This window comes from Peromyscus maniculatus, chromosome 17 (assembly GCF_049852395.1).
Source record: "Peromyscus maniculatus bairdii isolate BWxNUB_F1_BW_parent chromosome 17, HU_Pman_BW_mat_3.1, whole genome shotgun sequence".
Classification (NCBI taxonomy): Eukaryota; Metazoa; Chordata; class Mammalia; order Rodentia; family Cricetidae; genus Peromyscus; species Peromyscus maniculatus.
Window position 1 is genome coordinate 57,427,559 of NC_134868.1, and position 22,861 is coordinate 57,450,419.

The 22,861-nt window shown below is 50.2% G+C and overlaps 1 protein-coding gene and 1 long non-coding RNA gene across 13 annotated transcripts in view; one reads left to right on the plus strand and one right to left on the minus strand.

The window, feature by feature from the left end:
* The window catches only part of Tfdp1 (transcription factor Dp-1), a 45,495-nt gene extending 27,077 nt beyond the window's left edge, over nucleotides 1–18,418 (minus strand). Inside the window, exons 1-2 of one of the 12 annotated variants that reach the window (XM_076553692.1) lie at nucleotides 18,249–18,418; nucleotides 17,357–17,431 (exon numbers count right to left, since the gene is read on the minus strand). In XM_076553692.1, the coding sequence (XP_076409807.1) occupies nucleotides 17,357–17,368 (12 nt within the window). In that variant the 5' untranslated portion in view covers nucleotides 17,369–17,431; nucleotides 18,249–18,418. The other 11 variants (XM_076553699.1, XM_076553696.1, XM_076553697.1 and 8 more) reach the window with 11 other exon arrangements.
* Nucleotides 18,419–19,536: 1,118 nt separating this feature from the next.
* Nucleotides 19,537–21,384, plus strand: LOC107401717 (uncharacterized). The gene is made up of 2 exons (XR_013045488.1): nucleotides 19,537–19,741; nucleotides 20,017–21,384. It is a non-coding gene; the product is annotated as an uncharacterized LOC107401717 (long non-coding RNA).
* Nucleotides 21,385–22,861: the final 1,477 nt, after the last annotated feature.

Sequence of the window (22,861 nt, forward strand, 5' to 3'; positions counted from 1 at the left end):
AGCCAGGAAGCCCCAGAAGACTGCCAAGTTTAAAGTCTGTCGCCCACCGTTCCAGCCACGTCTGCAAACAAGAGTAATTGTGTTCCCCCAAATCCCAAGTAAATCCCTTGCTGACGCCCTGGTGTTTTGTCTCTTTGCTCAGAAAGCTGCCAGAGGAACTGAATGGAAACCTAAGCCTCGGCCTGCCGGTTCACTGACCACCCACCCCAGCATCTGGCTGGACTCTCGATGCACACCTGTAACCCACAGGGTGCCTGGAGAGCTCCCAGGAGGGGGTCAGCCTTCGTTAGTGTGTTCAGCAACATCTCCGAACTCCTTCTCACTACGTGCCAGTCATACCTCCCAGTGTGACAAACAAAATCATCTCTAGATTGCAAAACTGCCCTCAGCTGAGAACCACTGGCTTTGGGCATGATTCACGACAATGCTCCCGACAGGTCTGTTTCCCAGAGCCAGCAGGAAAGACACAGCGTTATCCTCGGCCCCTTTTCAAGTAGGGGCCCGAGATCAGTAGAGAAAATCTAACCCCAAAGAGCCAGCCTTCTGCGGCCCACCACAGCTTGTCCCCGTGCATCCTGGGTAGATGCACTCTTTCATAACACAGGGTGTCAACATCACAAAGAAAATGCAAGCTCCCCTTTCCAGAGAGGACACTAGAAAACAAAACCACTGAGAGAGTTCTCCTCACAGAGCCCTGAAAACCAGCAACACGGTCTCTCACTGGTGGCCAGCAGCCTTCTTACAGAGACCTGACCATGCCAGAGAACTTCCTACCCCTCCATCAGTACCTCAGACCAGTTTACAGTAGAAGACAACCCCCTAGAAGGTCTGCTGCAGCCTAACATCTGCCTCCCACACTCACTTGCTGAATGCAGCCTTCAAGTAGAGGTAGGACATTCAGGAAGCTGTGAGGCCAGGGGATAGCGCCCTGTGAAGATTAGGGCGCTTACAAGAGGAAGCCCAGAGAGCTTGCCTGCCCTGTCACCACGTAGGGACACAGCAAGAAGAAACCAGAAGAATATATTCCTTGGAGCCTCCCTTTCTCAATTTTCCTTAATAAATCTACCTTCAATCTCCTTAAGATTAAAAAAAAAAAAAAAAAAAAAAGCGGCCATAAGCCATTCCTGAGCAAATCAAACCTGCCTTTGATCTTGGACCTACAAAGACCAGCACTGTAAGGAGATTTCTCTGTATCTTCATTACAGCAGCTCAAAGGGCCTGAGGCAGACTCCCAGCCTGACTGAACTGGACTCTATGGCACAGGCAGCTGAAATGCTAGTGCAACCTCTGCAGTCAGCATGTTCTCTGGGAAACAGGCAGACTGGTCACAAGAAAGCCTGAGCAGCCTGTGGTGGGCAGGGGAGACTGTCTCAGAGGTAGGTGTGCCTCCAGAGAGCTTCGGATCTGTACAGCGTTCAACTCCAAGACAGGAGCTCCTAGTTAAGCCCCTCACTGCACAAGCCTGACCGACCCACAGAGGCAGGAGGACCACAGATGCATGTACACTGTCACCTTAGGCCACTCGGCTGTGAGGATGCTTGTCGCACAGCACCAAGTGGCCACTGAGCACATTCTGAAAGGACCTGAATAAGCCCAGCTTTACGCAGGGAGGATGCTGACCACCACAGCTCCGGGACTCTGACAGGAATGCATAGCTATACGCACATGCACACACACCCCAGCTGCACCTCCCTGCCTGGAGGCAATTACGAAGGACGGTGGGACCTGACGGGTTGACCAATGGTAAGGACAAGAACCCAGAGAGAGCAGAAGACATCCTCAGCCTGCCCTGGGACAGAGTCACTGATGCAGACTCAACTCCATCCCGTGGACCGTGACACTGCCACACAGCACCCCAACAGCATGAGTGGCTGCTGTGTGAACCACACCCTTCTCTGCTTGTCCTTCCTGGCTCTGGGGGGAGGGCTGCAGCTCCCCTCCCCTCCCAAACTAGGGCCACAGAATAGCACTGAGTAGAGGCCAAAGGCTACTGTGGCAGAATGTGGCAAAGAATAGCAATGTTACCACGAGCACCAACCACTTACTCTACAGGAACTGTGACCTGATCACAGTATTTCCAGGGTCACACCAGGTACATCCAAGGCTGTAAAGTCCCAGCTGGCCAGTGGCAATCATGACAGCAGCATGTCTAAGGGTGGTAACTGACCCGAGTAGCCGCGTGACTCACAAGGTTCCCAGCAACACCCCCACCCCTCTGCCCATTTTCCACTAGTACATCAGACACCGAGTAAGCGTACTGGACTTTGCTCTCCTGCAACACCTTTAAGCTGGAGAACCCAGCCAACTTCCAGGGAGACAACATGAACTATTCTCAAAAAAGAAAAGTATCTGCTGACATTGGCTGGTCTCTTCTGTCCTGCTCCAGGCAGGACTGTACTGTAAGAAACAGCAGCAGATGACAATGGCCACAATGACCATGGCAACGACCACAACCACAACCACCCGCTTCCAGAGAACAAGAATGACAAAAGTCAACTCATCAACAGCAAACACCAGAGACCTACAGGCCATTCTGTTCATTTAGCAAATCTTGTTGGAGCTTGCCAATGGCCATCTTTCATAAACATGACAGTACCGGCCTCAATGACAGCCTGGAATGGTCATCACCGCCGTCCTTTTATAAATGCATCGGTGACCACAATCACAGCCCTGCAGCTATGTTATCAGATGCAGACCAAAAGCAGACGTTTAAGAGGGACAGGTGGAGCCGGCCGAGGCACAGGCACTACTCCCAGCTGGGCCCGGGGCCCATCCAAGGTGGTTCTCCCCAGGGGACTGCCTTGCATGACTCTTCCCTAAGTCCTTCCCAGTTTACAACTGACTTTTTTCTACTGCCCATCTCTCTTCTCTGCAGGACACCTGTGTGATGGGTGTGGGCACTGCCGGGCAGTCTGAACACTGACCTCTAGCCAGGAACAATGTTGACTATGAGGTTGGGATGCACGAGACAGGATTCCTACCATGAAGGCCAGGCAGTGAGGGCCTGCAAGGGAAACCTGCTGGAATCCTTTGCTGAGGCTCTCCTGTTCTGATATTTTCTAAGTCCCACTGTGTCTTCCTATTTTCACGTGAGTGCATAGGGACATGAGGTCATGAATACATGCCCTCATAAAAACCACTAGGAAAAGTATTATCTCGGCAGCTTCCTGTTTCACCAGCCAAAACCTGAGAGAAGAGTTAAGAATTAACCCTTCTACAACAACCATGAGAACATAACAACCTCTTTAGGAATCACACTGAGGCAGGCAGAGCCCTCTTGCTATCTTTGGGGATACAGGTAACATGAATGAAGTAACACACAGATGTTAAAAACCTATCGTGTCAGAAATACACTCTCATCAGCAGCTCAATGTGTGGGTGGCCTAAGGGGTCAAGAAGCCAGCTCTGAGGACAGCTGGAAAGGAGGCCCCTGGGCAGCTGAGAGAGAACCTGCAGCAGCACACTGGAGTCTACTGGGAAATCTACTCACTTGTCTGGCAGCTGAGAGGTTACTTTCCCTCAGATGTCAGGGCAGACAGACAGACCAACACACTAGCCCCTTCCAACACAGGTGCCAGGCTGGGTATCCCAAAGCTTTGAGAGGACTGTAGATGTACACGGCCTAACTGTGGGCATCCCTCTCTTGAGTGATGGCTCTGTAGACCCCACAGGTGAGGGAGGACTGAAGTAATTACATGCCCTAGGGAAGGTGGGCCCCTGACCTCACTAGACACAAAATACATGTAAACTTCAGAGCTTGCTGGAGAGCTGAGCCCTAGAAAGGTTGGGCCTGCTGGCTGCATGCTAATCTCCACTCATGGTGTCAACATGGCCAGCACCTTCGAGCGTTCTTATGAGTCCCGATGTGACAGCTACCATGGTCAGCCAGCTTCTCCAAGTGTATATAAAGCTGCTCCTCCAGCTTTGGCCAGATGGCACTGTTTAGGAGCAACATTCAACCAGAGTACCTAGATTCCAGCAACTGGGAACACACCACTATTGGTCAGCATTCCTCTCGGGGAATGTCCCACAATCCTCCCCTCTACGCATTGTTAACCTCAAAGACATTCCCTCCAACAGCACTGAACAGTGCTAATTCCTGAAACCACGCTTGAGTATCCTCCTGACCCCGCATGCTGCACAACAGGCCAGGCTGGCCGGAACTGTGCAGCCCTGAGGCGCCTGAGTCGAGTCTGGCACAGCCCCTATCTGGGAAGGCAGCCTCCTGGGAGCCACAGTCACCTCTGGAGGCCATCTGTGCCTGCAGCATGGCCTGACAACTGGCCTCTGACCAAGACACCTAGCATAGGGGAGCTCTGAGCTCTGCATCCATGTTCTTCACTCTGAGAAGTTGCCTGATTCAATGCCTTAGAAGAAACCGAGAGTCCCCTGACAGTCTGAGGGACAGAACCTCACAAGGAAGTAGGCCAGGGAGTCCTTCAGGCCACCCCACCCTAGCCACACTCCTGAGGCAAGGGATGCTGCAGATTCTGGGTAACCACAGGGCCCAGCCTTCTGAAACACCTCGGTCTTCATCAGGGTTGTGCCAGAGCGGCAAGCCACAGCCATTATTAATACAAAGGCCACCATATCTGGAGCAGATTGCACGTTCATCTACCAAGCATCACAAACATGCTTCCAGCGGACAACAGCAAGGGCAAGTACAGGGCTGAGCAAGGCCAACCTGCAGCAGCAGAATAGGAACAAGGTGGATGCTAAAGAACATCAAATCCACCTGCTGGGGTCGAGGGGAGGACGCCAACCCGAACACCCAAATGGCACTGAGGTCCCAAGGCCTCAAAGCTGTCCCGCGTGGGGACTCCCCAGACTAGACCGTGCAGACACCTGAAAACTACATGAAAAAGCCAAGACCCCAGGACACACGGCTTTGCTACCAAGGCCATGACCACCTGACCACCTGCTGGGAAACAAAGACATGGCCTCTACAAATGTGCCCAACAAATAAAAACTGGTTGGGGGTGCTGTGAGATATCTTTCTGTAGGCTGTGAATGTGGATTGCCATGACTGGTTAATAAAGAAACTACTCTGGCCTATGGCAAGTCAGGTTATAGCCAGGCAGGAAATCCAAGAGAGACAGGAAGAAGAAAGGCAGAGACAAGAGGAGACGTCAGCCTGCCACCCAGGAGCAACATGCCAGCAGACCAGTAAAGCCACAGAACATGTGGCAAAACATAGATTAATAGAAATGGGTTAATTTAAGATGTAAGAGCTGGCTAGCAAGAAGCCTGCCACAGGCCATACAGTTTGTAAATAATATTAAGCCTCTGAGTGATTATTTTATAAGTGGCTGTGTACCACAGGGCTAGGCGGGGGCTAGGCGGACCAGAGAAAACTTTACAGCTACATGGTGGAGGGGGGTAGAAACAATATTTGAAAATGACAGAAAATTGATGAAATAAAAATTTCTCATTAAAAGAGACTTGTAGCTGCATGGTGGTGGCGCACGCCTTTAATACCAGCACTCAGGGGGCAGAGGCAGGTGGGTGTCTGTGAGTTTGAGGCCAGTCAGGTCAACAGAGTGAGTTACAGGACAGCCAAGGAAGGGTACACAGAGAAACCCTGACTCACAAAAACAAACCAAGAGGCATGTAAATGCTTGCCCAACTCCTAATCCCCAGCACTACAAAAAGAACCATTAAAAAAAATATAGAAGCCAGGCACAGTGGCATAGACCTAAAGTCCTTGCCATTCCAGAAGTGGGAGGATGACCTAAGGCCAGGAGTTCAAGGCCAGCCTTGGCAACATGGAAGAGATGATCTCAAAATAGAGATGGAGAAAGAAAGTGAGCTCTAATCCAGGACCACATCAGACAATAGCCACTCCAGCTCCTTCACCTGAAAGACAAGTGAGTGGGCACGTGACAGAGGCCAACCTGAGCGCCTCCAGCAAACGATGCATGCGAACATCTCAGCCACCAAGAGACACAAACTGAAACCAGTGTTACCAACATACACCCAGCAGTGTGGAGATGCCTGCCAAGACGTGGGATTGGCATTGTCCTTACAATGATGGCAGGAGGGACCAGGTGCAAGGGCTCATGAGCCACCATCTTGTCATGGCCCACCAGCACCAATCAGTACACAGACCCGTGTGAAACGCTGAAAGTGTTTATCTACTGTGAGGCCCACACTTAGTATCTGGAGGGGGAAAAGTCACTTATAGTACAGCCACAGAGAAAAAGAAAAACAGCTAAATGATGGCCAAATAGCTTTCACAAGTCTGCGGAGGTGGCTCAGTAGGTAACATGTTTGCCGTGCAAGCCTGATGACTTGAGTTCGAATTCCCAGAACTCACCTAAAAGCCAGGCACGGGAGTACAGACGTGTAATCCTAGCAGTGAGAGGTGAAGACAGGAGGACCCTCTGCACCTAATGGCCAGGCAGTAAACTCCAGGTTAAGTGAAGACTGTCTCAAGAAATAAGGTGGTACGCCAGTAGGCATGGTCACACATGCCTTTAACCTCAGAACTCATGAGGCAGAGACAAGTGGGTCTCTGTGAGTTCAGGGCTAGTCTAGTCTACATAGTAAATTCCAAGGCTACATAGTGAGTATCTGTCTTAAATAAATAAATAAATAAATAAATAAATAAATAAATAAATAAATAAATAAATAAATAAATAAATAAATAAATAAATAAAATAGGGTACAGAGTACTAGAAGAGTATATCCAATGTCGACCACTGGCCTCTACCCAGGTGAGGCACAGACATGTGTATGCATGCATGCATACACACACACACACACAGAGTCTGTGTGAAAGTCTTTTAAGATTCAGAGCTGCTGACAGATGGTGATCCCAGCAGTCGGGAGGCAGAGGCAGATGGATCTGAGTTCGAGGCTAGCCTGGTCTATAAAATGAGTTCCAGGACAGCCAGGACTGTTACACAGAGAAATTCTGTCTCAAAACAAAACAAACAAAACAAAAACAAAAAAAAGAATCAGAGCTGCCTTTTATAGCACATTTTACTCAGACAAAATACTTTTACAAACAACAAACATAATCAGTAAAAACATGAGGAGAAAGTCATTAATAGCAACAATTTCTAAAAAGAGCTAATCACATACAATCAGACTACATGCAAGGACTCTACTAGCAAAACCAAAACATCCATGGAGGTCAGAAGCTTAAAAATAAAGACCAACTTGATTCAAACAACAGGCAACCCTGTTCACAAACAAGAACCATCACTGAGTAAACGGCAGGTATCTCATGGGAAAATACAGACAAACCGTCCTCCTCATCATCACTGGAGGAATTCTGCAGGCCCCCAACGATGAACTGGTGTGCTCCTGGCCATCCCCTCTCTCCACCCTTGATCCTTAACCTGTGAGTTTGAAGCCAGTCAGGTCAACAGAGTGAGTTCCAGGACAGCCAAGGAAGGGTACACAGAGATTCCAAGAATCCACAGGAAGCCAAGCCCCATTCTAAAAGGACATCCATCAAGACTTGCTTAAATCAAGGCACACTACAGCAGACATTTGTGTCACCCCCATGGCAGACGACCATGGCCATCTTAGGAGCAAGCGCTTGTTCACATTCTGGGGTCAGGACCTGGGTCAAGTGTGCAGACTCTGCCTTGTGACTGGGCCTAGCTATGGAACCCATTCAGAAAGATGAGCCCATGTCTCATAACCTCATTCAATACCTTCCCAGCTCTATCACCTTTGGGAGAAGGTTCTAGAACAGGAGAAACCAACAGCCCAGTGAGAGTCGAGTCAACACGGACATCTACAAAGAACAGGCAGTTGGGGAAAATGATCTAGATACAGACCCATCTAAATGTCAAACTTGGGAAACCATGGGGAGTCCCAGAGCAGCCATGTGATGATAATGAATGGCTGCTAACTGCCTTGGGTTGTATTGCCAGGGTTTTTTTTTTTTGGGGGGGGGGTGAGATAATGGAACCCAAGTAGTTTCCACCAAGCCACACCTGGTCACACCTGAGCCATGCATGCCTTGGATATTTTAAAGAGTTATCCCAAAACATACAGCTACTTGATGGCTACTCTAAGATAAGACAACAGGGATATGGGCCACCAGAATAACCTCTCGACTTCTGTGTATCTATAAGCAGTTTTAAACCGCTTGGAGAAGGCTAGAAAGACAGCTCATTCAGTACTGCTTGCACAGAAGCATGAGGACCTCAGTTCAAGCCCCAGCACCCACAAAAAAGACAGGTGCAAAAATCTCAGCACCGAGGAAGCAGGCAGGTGGACCCCTACTCTAAGCTATAAACTCCAGGCCAGTGAGTCTTCACCTCAAAAGACAAGGTAGATGCCACCAGACAAACACCCAAGGGTGACCTCTACACACATGTGCACAAATGTTCACAAGGACACAAACACACAGGTGTACACACGCACTATTAGAGCCAACAGCGAGAGTGCACATTGGTAATCTCAGAATCAGGGCATCAAGGAAGCTGAGACAGGTGAACCCTGAGCTCAAACCTACATAACAAGACCCTACCTCGGGGCTGGAGAGATGGCTCAGAGGTTAAGAGCACTGACTGTTCTTCCAGAGGTCCTGAGTTCAGTTCCCAGCAACCACCTGGTGGCTCACAACCACCTGTAATGAGACCTGGTGCCCTCTTCTGGCCTGCAGTCATACATGCTGTATACATAATAAATAAATAAATAAACCTTTAAAAAAAAAAAAGACCCTACCTCAAAAACAAAACAGAAATAAAGTCAGTTCCAGAGAGAGTATTAACCACCTGTTTATATATGTTTATATTATGAAAAAGCCCAGGTCAAAACACTGGATAGCACAGCAATAACAAAGTGTGGAAGCACCAGGGTCAAACCACACACCACAGGCGTATCTGAACACACCTCTGGGGGTGGCCACACACGGGTCTGGGGAAGGGCTGCAGCATCACCTGCTGCTCTTGCAGGGGACCGACATTTGGTTCCCAGCACCCGCAAGGTGAATCACAACTATCTGTAACTCTAATTGCAGGGCATCCAATGACCTCTTCTGGTCTACACAGGCACCAGGCATGCACATGGTGCACATATATACACGCAAGCAAAGCACTCATACACATAAAAATCTTTGTAAAAAGCATTAAAAAAAAAAAAAAAAAAAAAACCCACACGGCTGGCATTGATACCGTAACAACCCCAGCAATGACTCGGGATGCCCCAGCACTGGCCTTTCTGATCCCTTCCTGTACCATTTGAATGCTGAATAAGTGGATGAAACATTTAGGCTGTTTCTCTTCCTATGGAAGGGCAGGAATCCCAGCATAGCAAGATCTGGTAGGGTGTGGATACACAAGGAAGAAGCTAAGCCATCACTGGTGACCACAGGGTCCATGGAAACAGAGGCTCACCTCCTAGAAAGCAGACAGAAATGTCCCGGGGGATGAGGGAGAGCTGTAGGCTTAGAGAGAGTAAGTCACCATGTCCAGTGAGTGGTAAGAACTGGACAGGCCAGAAAGACTTGGAGGGCTCTGAGGAAATGCCGCCCAAGGCAGTTCTCACCCCCAATGGGCAGCAGAAACCCATGTTCTCAGGGAAGAATCTAAAACCTTTAAGTGAAGATTAGCTGACGGCTGGGAGACAAACTCACCAAGTCTTTATGAAGATTCGAACTTTGCAGAGTCTGGAGAAGGGAGAGGAATGGGCTGGCATATCATGAGGAGGAGACACACATGTACTCTGAAGGAGGTTAAGATGCAGAGGATGCCAGGATCAGGGACAAGAGGCGTGGCCAGCAATGTACAAAGGAGAGCCCCTGAAAATAGTCAGGGCTGGATCTATAGTTCAGTGATAAGAGCACTTGACCAGCATGTCTGGGGTCCTAGATTCAACTCTACCAAAGAAAAACATCAAGTAGGGGGTGGTGGGAACAGCCATGCACCATCCCTCACAAGCGGGTCTCTGCCATCTTCTCCTCCCACCCGCAGACCCAACGCCAGATCAGGAGACCCCGGTCAGTTTCTTTGGCCCCCTCAGCACTGTGGTGCTCGCCTACAGAACAGCGGTGTTCACATCTTCTTTCTCCCTCAGGCCCACCAGGCCCCATGCCCCGAATCACCTTCAGTTCTGCTGCCCGTGTATGGCTGGGTTCAGGGCTCCCCCCAGCCTCGGCCCTTCCTGACAAGATTACGTGCGTTCAGGGTGCTGTGACTGTAGATATGGTCTTCCTAGAGAGGCAGATAGGCCACAGAATCTGCAAGAGCCTCAAATCAAGCAATCTCCTGCAGGCTCCTAACGCCTGCCAGAAGACACCAAATGATGCTTCATTACACAACAGACCCAAAGGCACAAGCGCCTGGGAGGGCCGCCAGGTAGCTAACTGTCCAGGTTTGTTATGTCCCACTTCCTGGTGTCACAGGGCAGCTCGGGAAGGGGAGGAGAATGTAGCACTACCAGCGGTGGATGACTAGGACACAGAGAGCAGTTACCACAGGAATAGCTCGGGCAGGTGGGGCTTCCCTGGGCAGGAAGTGACTGCCCCACAGCACACAACTTCACTTTCTTGCCCAACTTCAAGAGCTGCCTTGGTTCCTGGCACTTTCCTGAAACAGACATGCACTGCCTTCTGAAAGCAGCACCCTGGAGATGCAGAACTCAAGACTTCAGTCCCACACCTGCAGGCTATGGCTCCGCATGGAGGGATACACCAAGTACCACAGATGGAGGGAGTCAACCCACCTATAAGCATCGGCACTGGGGCCATCTATGTGACGGATGTTGAGGCAAACGTCTGTCTTCTAGGCCACACCGTTTCCAACAAGTGACTGAAGTAAGAATAGCCAGGTTGCTGAAAGATCTCAAGCAATGATCATCTTCAGTAACTGGACCAGCGATAGGTGTGACTTTAGAGCTGACCCCAAACTCAGCCACGAAGACATATGCAGAGACTAAAGAATAACTCCCAGTTTCTCCCTTCCTGTTTTCTTCCATGCACAGTAAGATATCTTAATTCAAATCCCAGGGGCTGAGAGAGCTGCTCAGAGTTACAGTACATTCCTAGCATGCATGAGACCCTGGTTTCAATACCTAATACCAAAAATAAAAAAATAAAATAAAATAAAATAAATCCTGAAAAACAAAAACTGCCCCCACACAACACTGGAGGCTGAGCCTAGGGATCCCCCCCCACACACACACACACACACAACACTTAAAAGGAAAGCAAACAACAGAGTCTACAAATAAGACCTCCAAGGACTCAGAAGTGATGCAGCAGCTGAAATGGTTTGATAGGCCACCACCCAACATCATATGCAACTACTAGAGTGAACCTAGGCCTTCGGGAACCGTTTTTTTTAAGATTTATTTTTGTGCTGGGTGTTGTGGCCCACACCTTTAAACCTAGCACTTGGGAGGCAAAGGCAGAAGGATCTGAGTTTGAGGCCAGCCTGGTCTACATAGCAAGTTCTAGGATAGCCAGAGCTAGAGAGAGAGACCTTGTCTCAAAAAGAGAAAGAAAGATTTATTTATTTATTTTTATGTACGAGTGTTTTGCTTGCATGTATATTTCACCACATGCGTGTGTGGTGCCTTTGGAGGTCAGAAGAAGGTGTCAGACCCCTAGAACTGGAGTTAACAGATGGTTGTGAGCCACCATGTGGCTGCTGAGAATTAAACCCAGGTCCTCTGCAAGAGCAGCAAGTAGTCTTAACCACAAAGCCATCTCTCCAGCTCCAGCCTCAGAAAATCTTGAGGGTCACACCAAAGAAAAACAACTACAGCCAGGCATCGTAACAGGCCTGTAATCCCAGTACAGAAAGGATTGTGAGTTCAAGGCCAGAGAGACTGCAGAATGAATTCAAGGACAGGGAGGGCAATTACTTAGACTACGCCTCAAAAAGAATGAAAAGAGGCTGTCAATGTAGCTCAGCGACAGAATCCAGCATCAGCAAAGCACTAGATTCAACCTCCAGACTCGTAAAAAGGAAACAAAACAAAACAAAAACCCAAGTCCCACAAATCATCGGTATCTGACGTTAAAACTCAAGGTATGGGCCTGGTGAGATGGCTCCGTGGGTAAAGGCACCTGTCACCAAGACTGGTGGCCTGAGTTCAATACTAGGACCCACATGGTTGGACAGAGAACTACTTCCTGAAAGTTGCCCTCTGATCTCCACATGTATGACATGGTATACACACTCACACACCCACATGCACACATCATTTTTTTTTGTTTTAAATCCAAAGTATGTTCTCTTAGGTTTATAAACAGATGCAAAAAAAAAAAAAAGTGGGAGATCCAAAAAAAAGAGGAAAATATTAATTTCTAAATTATTTTTATTTTTTGAGACAAGAGTCCCTCTATGTAGCCCTAGTTGACCTTGAACTCACAGGGATCTGCCTGCCTATGTTTTCCAAGTGCTAGAATTAAAGATACATGTCAACATGCCCAGCTCATTTCTAAAATTTTTTGACAAGATAAAATTTATTATTTCAATTATATCAGGTTAAGCAAGTTTCGCAACTTTTAAAGAATTGTTGCTGAAGTCTATGCTGGAGAGGGAAAGTTAAAATGGGTGCTTTCCAATAGCCTGATAACACCCACAGTGGTCACCTGGCAAACTCAAAGACACTACATGTGTACATGTGTGCGCACACACCTCACAATCACCTTCCAAGGACTTATCCTCAGGGTCACCATGGATCTGTAACCATTTAAGACTGATCCTGAAAGCCGCAGGACCCCCAGCAGTGTACACGTTCACGGCAAGAGGGCCAGGTGCTCTCCCGCCTCCAGACTCCACCCCCACCCCCGGCCCCCCCAGAGTGCTAACCCAACAGGCCCTCCTCAACAGCCTCTGCACTCGGGCTGAGCAGCTAAGACCCGGCCCTGTCCACCCCAACACCAGCTCTCTTCGCTATGAAAGGCCCGGACGCTTGAAATCTAGGAGATTGCAGCACCCAAGTGTCTTCGTCTCTATCCACCCACAAAGTCAGAACTGGATATTCTGGGGACAGTACACACAGGAAAATGAACCAAGTGGATTTGTTCTCCGAAAAGCAGCTCTCTGCCTGTGGATAAAGGCTGTGGCAGCTACCACTGGTCTGAACTACATTGTAGTTTACTTCCCATATTAGTTCACCTCTTCAGTAGCAACTGTGTACAATGCTACAACATGTCAAGCCACCGCTAAAAAGACAAAACTGATAGGGAAGATAGCTGTATGAAAACAAGCCTAAAATGAGGAGATGTCTCTGCAGGACGACCGTGACGGTTCATCTTCATCGTTAGGGTGACTGGTTTTGGAATGGCGTAGGAGTACTCCTCTGGGTATCTGTTTCCAGGGAGGTTTCACATGAGGACCCACCCTGAATGTGAGCGGCACCGTCCCATGGATTGGGGATAAGAAGGCAAGTGGCTGGCACCGGCATTCATCCTCCTGCTTTCTGACCACGGACACATGCGACCAGCTGCCCTAGCACCCTCCCACACACTTCCACCGCCATGATGGTCCCTTCAAACTAGAGGCCAAATAAACCTTTAAGTTTCTTTTGTCACAATGACAGAAAAGTAACTAACATGGAAAACTGATATGGAGGAACAGGCCATTGCTGTGACAAACCTGGTCCACGACTTGCAGGCCTGTGGTGTAAAGAATGTCTGGAATGCTATAAGCAAAACTTATTGGCCACTCGGGTGGACATTCAAAAAGACCAGAATGTCCACAGAAATGTGGCCACTGAAGGCCAGGCTCATGAAGTCTCAGAGGGGAACGAACAAGGATTCTATTGGGAGCTGAGCTAGAGGCCACTTGTGTTACGTTCTGGCAAACAATTTGGTCATGCCCTTAACACTGAAGGCCAAACTCAAAAGTAATAGGGCTAAACTGTCGGGTGGAGCAGATTTCAAGACAGCATGGCATCCGGGCTGCCGCACGGTCACTGCTAACTGCTCTTAGTCAGACGGTGAGAAGGAGCATGAAGATAGAGGGCCAGGAAGATGAGGACAAAACATCTGTAACTGAGGGGAAACCTCATACTCTGCACTGAGAAAATAGGAAAAGAATCCTTAGGGCAAGACTCAGTCACAGAAAGGTCCAACTGGTAAAAATGCCAACTCCAGATGGCAAGATGGTTCAGAAGGGAAAAGCAAGTCTGGCAACCTGAGTTCAGTCCCCAGAACCCACATAAAGAGGCAAGGAGAGAAATAATTCTACAAATTTATCTATATCCTGGTATCTATGCACAACATGGCAGGCATGTACACATGCACAAATACACACTCACACACACAATAATAATAGTGTTTTTAGTTTTGTTTTTTTTTTTTTTTTGTTTTTTTTAAGAAAATGGAAACTTATTTCAAAGAGCTTGGACTGAGAATGCCATCAAATGAAAACAACTACTTAGGGAAGTATTTTCCCAAGTTTAGCTGGTAAGACACAGACGGTCACTCCAGCCCTAGTGGAAGGGGCCATCTACCTCAAGCTGGCAGCGGAACCTGACACCGTCCGCAGGATGGTTTTTGCAGGCTGCAAAATACAAGAGGGGCAGGGTTGGTCCTTGCGAAGAGGCCGAGGCCACCGAATGAAGCAGGAAAGGTAAAGCCTCAGCTGCAATGGAGATCTCAAGACACAGGATCTATCAGGACCAGACCAAGGAACATCTGCCAAGGGAAGCTGCAAGCACAAAACGGAGCAGACCCTAGAAAGAAGCCTCAGGTGCTCCAGGCAGTGGTACTAAGGGGGGCAAGGCTACCCACGTCTGCCACAGCCCAGAGGACTGCATCACAAGCCCAAGATAGCAGACATGGAGTTGCACGGTGTTTGCCCTCCACAATTTTGGGCCTTGCACTACTGGAGTGTGCAGAGGATACGTAGCGATCAGAGGACAACTTGTGGGAGTCAGTTCTCTCTTCCCATCACGCAGGTCCCAGGGACAAACTCAAGCAGTCGGGTCTGGCGAGTGAGCGAGCCATCTCAACAGCCAGGGTTTTTGGTTTTTTAGGGTTTTGAAGAATGTTAGAAATGTTAAGATTTGAGGCTCGTGTCGATGAACTATAAAACCATCTTGCCTTAGGAGATGAGCCTCTAAGGTCCAGGGATGGAACGCTCAGATCTAAAATGTGTTTGGTGTCGGGTTGGACTCGTGATAGTTAATCTGCACTGTTGATATGACCGAATTTATAATCACCTAGGAAACACTCCTCGGGGCATGTCTATGAGGGTGAAATTTTCTGATGGGCAAGTCTAAGAATGCAATCTTCCCAGTAAGAAGCACAACTCCCCAGGCAGCTTTAGCCTGACCTTGGGAGAAGACATTCACATTCTAAGACATACCCCCCTTACCCGGCCTCGCCAGCCTCTAGGGCAGGGTCATCAAGGCTCATTCTACACACAGGCTTTCCACAGGGAGGCAGGCATCCCAGAGTACCTGCAGTCACTCACCATCCCATCCACCATCACTCCTTACTCTCCTGCCCACTCCCATACCTTCCCAGATCAGCTTTCTTGTCCTTCATGGAAGAAATCCTTTGCCAAGTCAACATAATCAGCTCCTGCCATTCCCATCCTGTTTATTGGTAACTGCTTGCAGTTCATAGGGGACCGACTCACCTGGGCATCTGCTGGAGCAGAAACCCCTCAGCTATTTCTGTCTTCTCTCTACCCTTCCTGGTCCTCTTCCATAATGACCTAGACTTCCTCCCTCCACTCTCTCGGGTGTCGGGTCTACTGGCTACACTTTATAACTAGATTCCATCCTAAGCATCAAGTGCTTAGAAAACTTCAGTGGTGTCTCTTCCTTTTCCTTCAGCACAGGCTACAAAGTCCCTTTCTGAAATGCAAACATCACGTCCTACGTAAAAACATGGTGAGCTACAGAAAAGGCCCACCCCTTGACTGTCCACAACCTCTGCCTCTAGCCTGAAAACAGAGAGGACCACTTCACCTCTGCCTGGGTACTTGTGGCCTGTGAGTACCTGTAGGGGGACTCAGCTTCAGCACCCGGTTACTCAGTCACAGCACCAGCCCAGCCACACCACAATGGAGAACCCCAAACCAGCTGGTGTGATGGGAGATCCTGACCACCTGCCAGCAGAGTGAACCACCCCCCTTCCCCAGGGACACAGCACATGGAAAGGGGAGTGCATAATGCAAATCTACGAGGACAAGACTCCGGGCACGCTGACTCACTAAACACGTAACGCTCCCCTGAAATTATACCATGCCAGTAACACGGCCTCACAAACGCACGGGGCCAGTACCCCCTTTACAAACCGTTTGCCAAGTCTGGTTACTCTGTGGGCATGTGCCGAGCAGCATGTCTTGTGTCAGGGCATACATATGGAGGAGAGTCGGGGCATGGGTGTAGACACACAACTGGACACAACATAATCGAGCCAACACCATACACGGTTGTGATTTCAGGTGACCTCTGCAAGGTCTCCCAGGGTGTGACGTGACTCCCAAGAGCAGGCCCGGTGCTTGGTGTCAGGGAGAGAGGCACCGTCTGACCCATGTGGGTCATTCATTAAGCACAGCTGAGTCCTTAGGGCCTCAAGTCAGTGGACACGACTCAGCCCCTGGCCCCACCCCCCACCCCCGACGCAGCTGCGCTACACCTGGACACAACTCTGGCTGACGCAGCATGTCCGCCTGTATTTCTGAGGCTGCGTGGAAAAAGTCAGAAATCTAACAGTCACAGAGCAGTGAGCGCTGAGAAACACTGAAAAGGAGACAATTCGTGCTGGAAGGAGTTAAAATGATATTGCAAGAAAGGTATGTGACCAGCACTACAGACTGTATTTTTCAGACTAAGAGCCTAACTCTCCATACCTGTTTCAAAAAAAAAAAAAGTTATTCAAAATATCCAGTAACTTCACGATAAATATAAAGCTAAACCAACCAGCATTTCCACCGTGTGTCATTAATCACCAAATGGCATCTTTCTGAGAAAAATGTGCCCAAACAAGTAGTTGATATTCAATCCATCAAAGCTGAATTATGGCCCTCCATATTACAAAAAAAACAAAAGTACGGTGTAAGTTCCATGTTGACAGCTCTCCCGTATGGAAACCCACTAACACACAACAACCCCTTCACACATTCATTTTAACTGAGAGTTGTATTCATACTTTTTTTTAATTTATTTATTTAAACAGTCTAGCTAGATTAAGGGAAAATCAAGACAGCATCATCCAACCACAAATAACGTGTCAGGCTTCAGATGACAGAGATCACTTGTGCAGGGGGAGGCATCCACCCACTGGCCCTCCATCCCTCACCTCCACCCCAGTTCCTGCGTGTGAAACGAGGCACGGCCGTGCAGGGACGGCCGCTCGGAAACGGAGCGAAAACTGCAACCACACCAGGCTAACATGTCTGCAGCGCGAAGCAACCACACTTACATCTTTTGCCATGTTACCAGATCCAGGAAATCAAGGCTGTAACCGCGTACCCTCCACAGAAGAAACCGGACTTATCTGGTAAAAAGGAAGGAGACAATGAGTGAGTGAGAATGAAAAAAGAAGTTTAACAGACATCGCATTTCAAAGGAAACATCTCCCCACCAGCACGAGGCAGGGCCTCCAGGCAGCAGGGGCCTTTCTTGCACAATCCCGACAGGAGAGCTAGCCAAGCAGGTCCCACACGGGGATTCTAAGTCACCTCGCCAATTGGAAATGCTCCCCGCGGCCACCAGCAGCTCCCACTCGCAGCGGGGCCAGCCCCCGACCCTTGGCCGAGCGAGGCGCAGCCGTCAGGCTCACCCCACCTGGGCGCGCGGGCCCCGTCTGACCACAGGCCCCACCGAGGCACAAGGGCCCCCCCACTTGGGCACACGGCACTGCGTGGCTCCGCCCGGGGCCGGAGCAGGCCCTCGGGCTGCCGAGACCCCAAGATGCCGCCGACCACTCTGACAGGTGGGCTCCCGGCCGCCCGCCCGCCCGCCCGCCCCACCTGTCACTAGGCCCGGCCACCAGCCCTGCGCGCTGGCGCGGGAGAAAGGCGGAGGGTGGCCGGGACCCCTGCCCGCCGCCCACGCCACGCCGCTTCGAGGCCGACTCCGGGCTGAGGCTGAGCGGCGGGCGGGATGCAGCCGGACGCGGGAACCGGGCTGGGGCGGGAACGGGGCCGCGCGCCCAGCCCGCGCCCTCCCGCCGCGGCCGGCCGGCGCCCCCGCCACACCTGGCTGGCCGGCGGGGCGCGCGGGGCGGACGACGGGGGCGCGGGGGCGCCGGCCCGGAGGTCCGGCCCTGGCGGTCCCTGCCCTGAGCCAGCGGCGCCGGGACGCGGGCTCACCCTGGGCCGAGCGTCGGGCCGGCGTGACGTGCGCGCGGCGCGGTGACGTGGGCGGCGGCGGGCCCGCTCGGCGCAGCGCGCCTGCGCGCCTTTTCGCGCCTTCGGCGCCCTCCTCCTCCTCCTCCTCTCGCCGCTCATCTCCCGCGCCTCTCGCCGGTGCTACCCGCCCTGGGATAGGGGAGGGGCCTGTGCGCGCGTGCGCGTGTGGCGGGACTCGGCTGGAGACCGCCCGCACTGAAAAACGCTGCGCGCGCCTAGATGTGCGCATGGAGGCCACGTGTGTGCGCGCCTCTGTGTGTACACCAAGGGCCAACTGTATGCACGTCTGTGTGCATGCGCAGGGAATAGAGGGCCACGTGTCTGCCTCTGCGTGCGTGTGTGTGTGTGTTCGTGCGCGCCAACAGAGAAAGATCTGTGGTGCATGCCCTAGCTGCATGTACACGTAGAAGGGCCACATGTGGGCACACCTGTGTATATGCAGATAGTATAGCTGTATACATGTATGTATGCGTGGAGTATGAGTCGTGTGTGCACGCCTGAAGATATATACAGAAAACTGTCTGTGCATACAAATATGTATACCTGTGTTTAATGTCTGCGCACAGAAAACATGTGTGTGTGTGTGTGTGTGTGTGTGTGTGTGTGTGTGTGTGTGTACAAATAGAAGGACCAGCTATGTGCACATGAGGAAAAAGAGGTGAGTTGTGGGAGTGCTTTCAAGTACCTGTATGTGCACTCCAGAGCGAGGAGTCTTGTACATTCACACAGAATAAAGCGAAGACTGTGGGGATGCACACACATACTGCACACTGCAGAGACGTGGGGATCCCAGCTACTGCTCAACTATTCACCTCCACAGCCACATGGCCTGAACTTGGGTTGCCAATGCTTCAGGGCAGGAAGCAGCCTGAAAGACAGCTTGTCTGCTCCTTTCACTTCAGAATCCATCCACTTCGTCCCAGGAGGGGTCTGGTAGACCCTGAGCCCTGAAGACTCAGTCCGTCTTGGAGACCACTCCTTTAGGACTAAAGTTGGAGAGCCTGGGAAGAGAATACGTAGCCAGGCCCCCCAAATCAGTCCAAACGGTTCAGACAGAATGGCCCTACTTTCCCCCAAGAAGACTGGAGAGCAGAGCGCTGTTCAACACTATCAGAGAACTGTTCATGCCAGTGACGGATGTTAGTGTAAGCACCCTTTAAATGTTCATATTTCCATTAAATAAGCTAAGATGTTGGGGGCCAGGCCAATTCGACTCCTGGACTGACACACATCCTTCTCTGTTGCCCAGCTGCCTGGGTCCCAGGACTCAGTCCCACAGCCCTTCTTTAGCATCCAACTGGACTGTCATGGCTGCTGTCCTGTTGCGAACACTCCTTCGGTGCTTGAAGGAAGCTGCTCCTTGCTAAGCAGAACCGTGATTCCAGAGGCAGCATCCAAGACGTGACTATTTCAACAGCTTGCACCAGACTTTGTGCCAGCCATCACAAGCCTTGGTAAGCTCCAGTAACCATTTTCACCCAGGACACAGGGGTTGTGGGGTGTGTGTGTGTGTGTGTGTGTGTGTATTCCCCCTAGTGGCCCAGCAGAAGGACTGTGATTGGTGCAAACATCCTTGCCACAACCAATTCCTGACTATATAAACGAGCTGTTTGGCTCACTTTTTCAGTTAAGTTGGGTGAGTCTTTTGTCCAATGAAAGCTTCTCTCGAGTGATTGTACACTTTATTATTATTATTATTATTATTATTATTATTATTATTACAAGGTAGACTGGTAATATGAAGATATGACAAAGGCGTCCGCAGAGCAGTGACAGCCACAAGGGGGACTCTGAAGAGTTCCAGAGCAAGTTCTGGGCAAGAGCAACAAACAGCATACACAGGAGGTGGGGACAAGACGCAGCAGACACCGGAAGACCTCACCAGAAGGTGAAGAGCCGCGATGAAGAAGGCCATGATGAGGCAGGGAAGAGGAACGAGGTACCAGTCCCTGGAAGAGTTCCAGGGAGTTGCCAAGCCTTAAGGAGTAGCGGTCTCACTCTAGGCTTGAAAGCTCCAACAATAATCCGTTCCCAGCATGCAGCACCCATGCAGACACGCTGGCAGACACTGCCCATGGCTGCTGATGGGAGCCAAGGATTCTGGGAGCTGCCAAGTGTTGTGGCAGCTGGGAGTTAAAGCCCGGAGTAATCTAAGCCTCCAACTTTGGTAGCTCGAGCCCTAAGCTGGCTTCTAGAGCCTGGAGCAATAGGCCCTTGGCTCTCAGGGAACAAGAGTTGTAAGCCTCTGGATCCTGCCAGTCATCCCATAAACGTCGGGCATGTAAGGGCTGGGATTACTAGCACTAGGGAATCGTCTCCTTGCCTGATCATGTGTATCTTGGGTAAAGCAGAATGACCCAGCCAGCTGATTAGTAATATAGAGGTCAGAGCTGTACCAAGTGCTGGGCTAATTAACATCTATGAAGAGCTTTGAGGAGCACAGACCAAAGGCCTCCCTCAGAAATATGCAACATATTATTACTGGACACCCCTATTTTGCATGGCTTTACAATTAACCACCTTTATGCTGACTACACCTGCTCCTGCCACTTCGGCTAAGCCCCGCCTCCTTAAGCTGTCAAGCGTTTAATTAACATTGGTTCTGCGTGCCGGAATTGAAATCATGCATGGAGCCTTCAAATGGCCAGGAGTCCTCCGATTCTCTACATTCTCTAGTTCTCCTCCCCTCCCCCAGGTATCAGGGAGACAAAAGAAAGCCACCATCCTGGTCTCGACCAACCATGGGAAGCGGCACCTGCCTCCCATGTGTATTTAACAAGAGCGGATTTCTTAACTATGCGCAGAGTAACTTTACATGACAGCCGCCTTCACCCGGATTGTTTCGGACAGCCATTAACTCGGTTCGCTGTAGGCTGCAGAGGGTCCTCATCGCATTCTGGAAGCCAAAATGACAGGAGTTGGAAACCAGTGGTGACCAGGCTAAACAGTGGAGCCAGAGAATGCATAGAATGGGTGGTTTGGGGGAAGTGTCACGGCAGATTGGTTTCCCGATTTTTGCTTATAATTTGTGACAGACAGGCCTGTTTCTTGGGTGGTGGGTAGCCAGGAAGCACTACAATAAATGGACTTCAAATAAGACATACTCTCCAATATACACCTTAGTTACTGCCATCGTTACTGAGACAGAAATACCCGAGAGAATTCACTTAAGGGAGGAAAGATGTATTTTGACACATGGTTTCATGGTTTTATGGTCATCTGGCCCCAAACAGAATATCATGGTGATGGGCGGTAGTGGCACACACCTTAAATCCCAGCACCCCGGAGGCAGAGCCAGGTGGATCTCTGTGAGTTCGAGGCCAGCCTGGTCTACAGAGCGAGATCCAGGACAGGCACCAAAACTACACAGAGAAACCCTGTGGGGGGGTGTATCATGGTGGAAGAAGAAGGTAGCTGAGGAGAGCTGTTCTTCACCCCCTTGGGAAGCAGCGATTGAAACTGGGTTGTTGTATACCATTTCCATCCTGTGGGGGAAGATTCCCAATGTTCTGAGGGAGGCTCCTTAAGACTCAGGAAGCAGAGTCTGGAGAGATGGCTCCACAGCTAAGAGCACTTGCTGTCCTTGCAGAGGACTGGGATCTGGTTCCTAGCACCCACACACACACACGACAGCTTATGACCATCCGTAATTCCAGGTCCAGGAGATCTGGCACCCTCTACTGGCCTCTAGGCACCAGACATATATATGGTGCACATACGTACATGCAGGCAAACACACACACATTCCAAAGACAAACAAACAAACAAACAAACAAAAACAAATCTTAAAAAAGTCAGGAAGTAAACAACTCCAGAGCTTCCAGAAGTCCCTGATACCAAATGCACTAGGAGCCTCCCTCCCCAAGTTTATGAAAGCAGAGGGGACTGCCGAGAGACAACCTCAGACAAGCCCAGCCGTCTGGAAAAGACTGTGACCAACTGAGCTACACATTTCAACCGTTGAGATGCCTTCAAGTTGTGCGAACAGCTCTAGGTTTCCAGTTTCCACGTGTCGTCTCTGGGGTGGCTTTTGGCGATGCAGCTGTCTCTGGGTCATGCGGGGATCTCTGCGATCTTCACGGGTCACAGAGACAGGAGCCACAGGAGGCAAGGGGCAGTTCAGCTTGACACGACTCAGTAGCAGAGTCCGAATCCGAGTTGTTTAATTTGGGCATATTTAAACACAGCACAATTGGGCGAAAACTTTTCTTGTGAAGATTAACTCAATCCCACATACACAACAAAGCACATCCTAATCTCTTTGAGAAACAAAGCAAGCAAAATACGGAGCAGACAACAATGATGGAACTCTTTGTAAGGTACGTGCGACCCCTTCTGTAAAGATGGGCTCTATAGATTGACTATGTGTGATACCTTCCACAAAGATGAGTTTCCATGGATGGACTAAGAAAAACCAGTTTACAAGAAGGGTCTGGAGGAGGGTCTGGTGCCAGAAAGTCTTCGGCCATGCAGATTGCGCAAACGTCATCGGGCTAGAAAATGTGTCCACTCCAGCCTTCTGGGTGTAAAACAGGTTTTGCATTCCTTCCCTGGAAGGAAGGAACAGCCCTTTG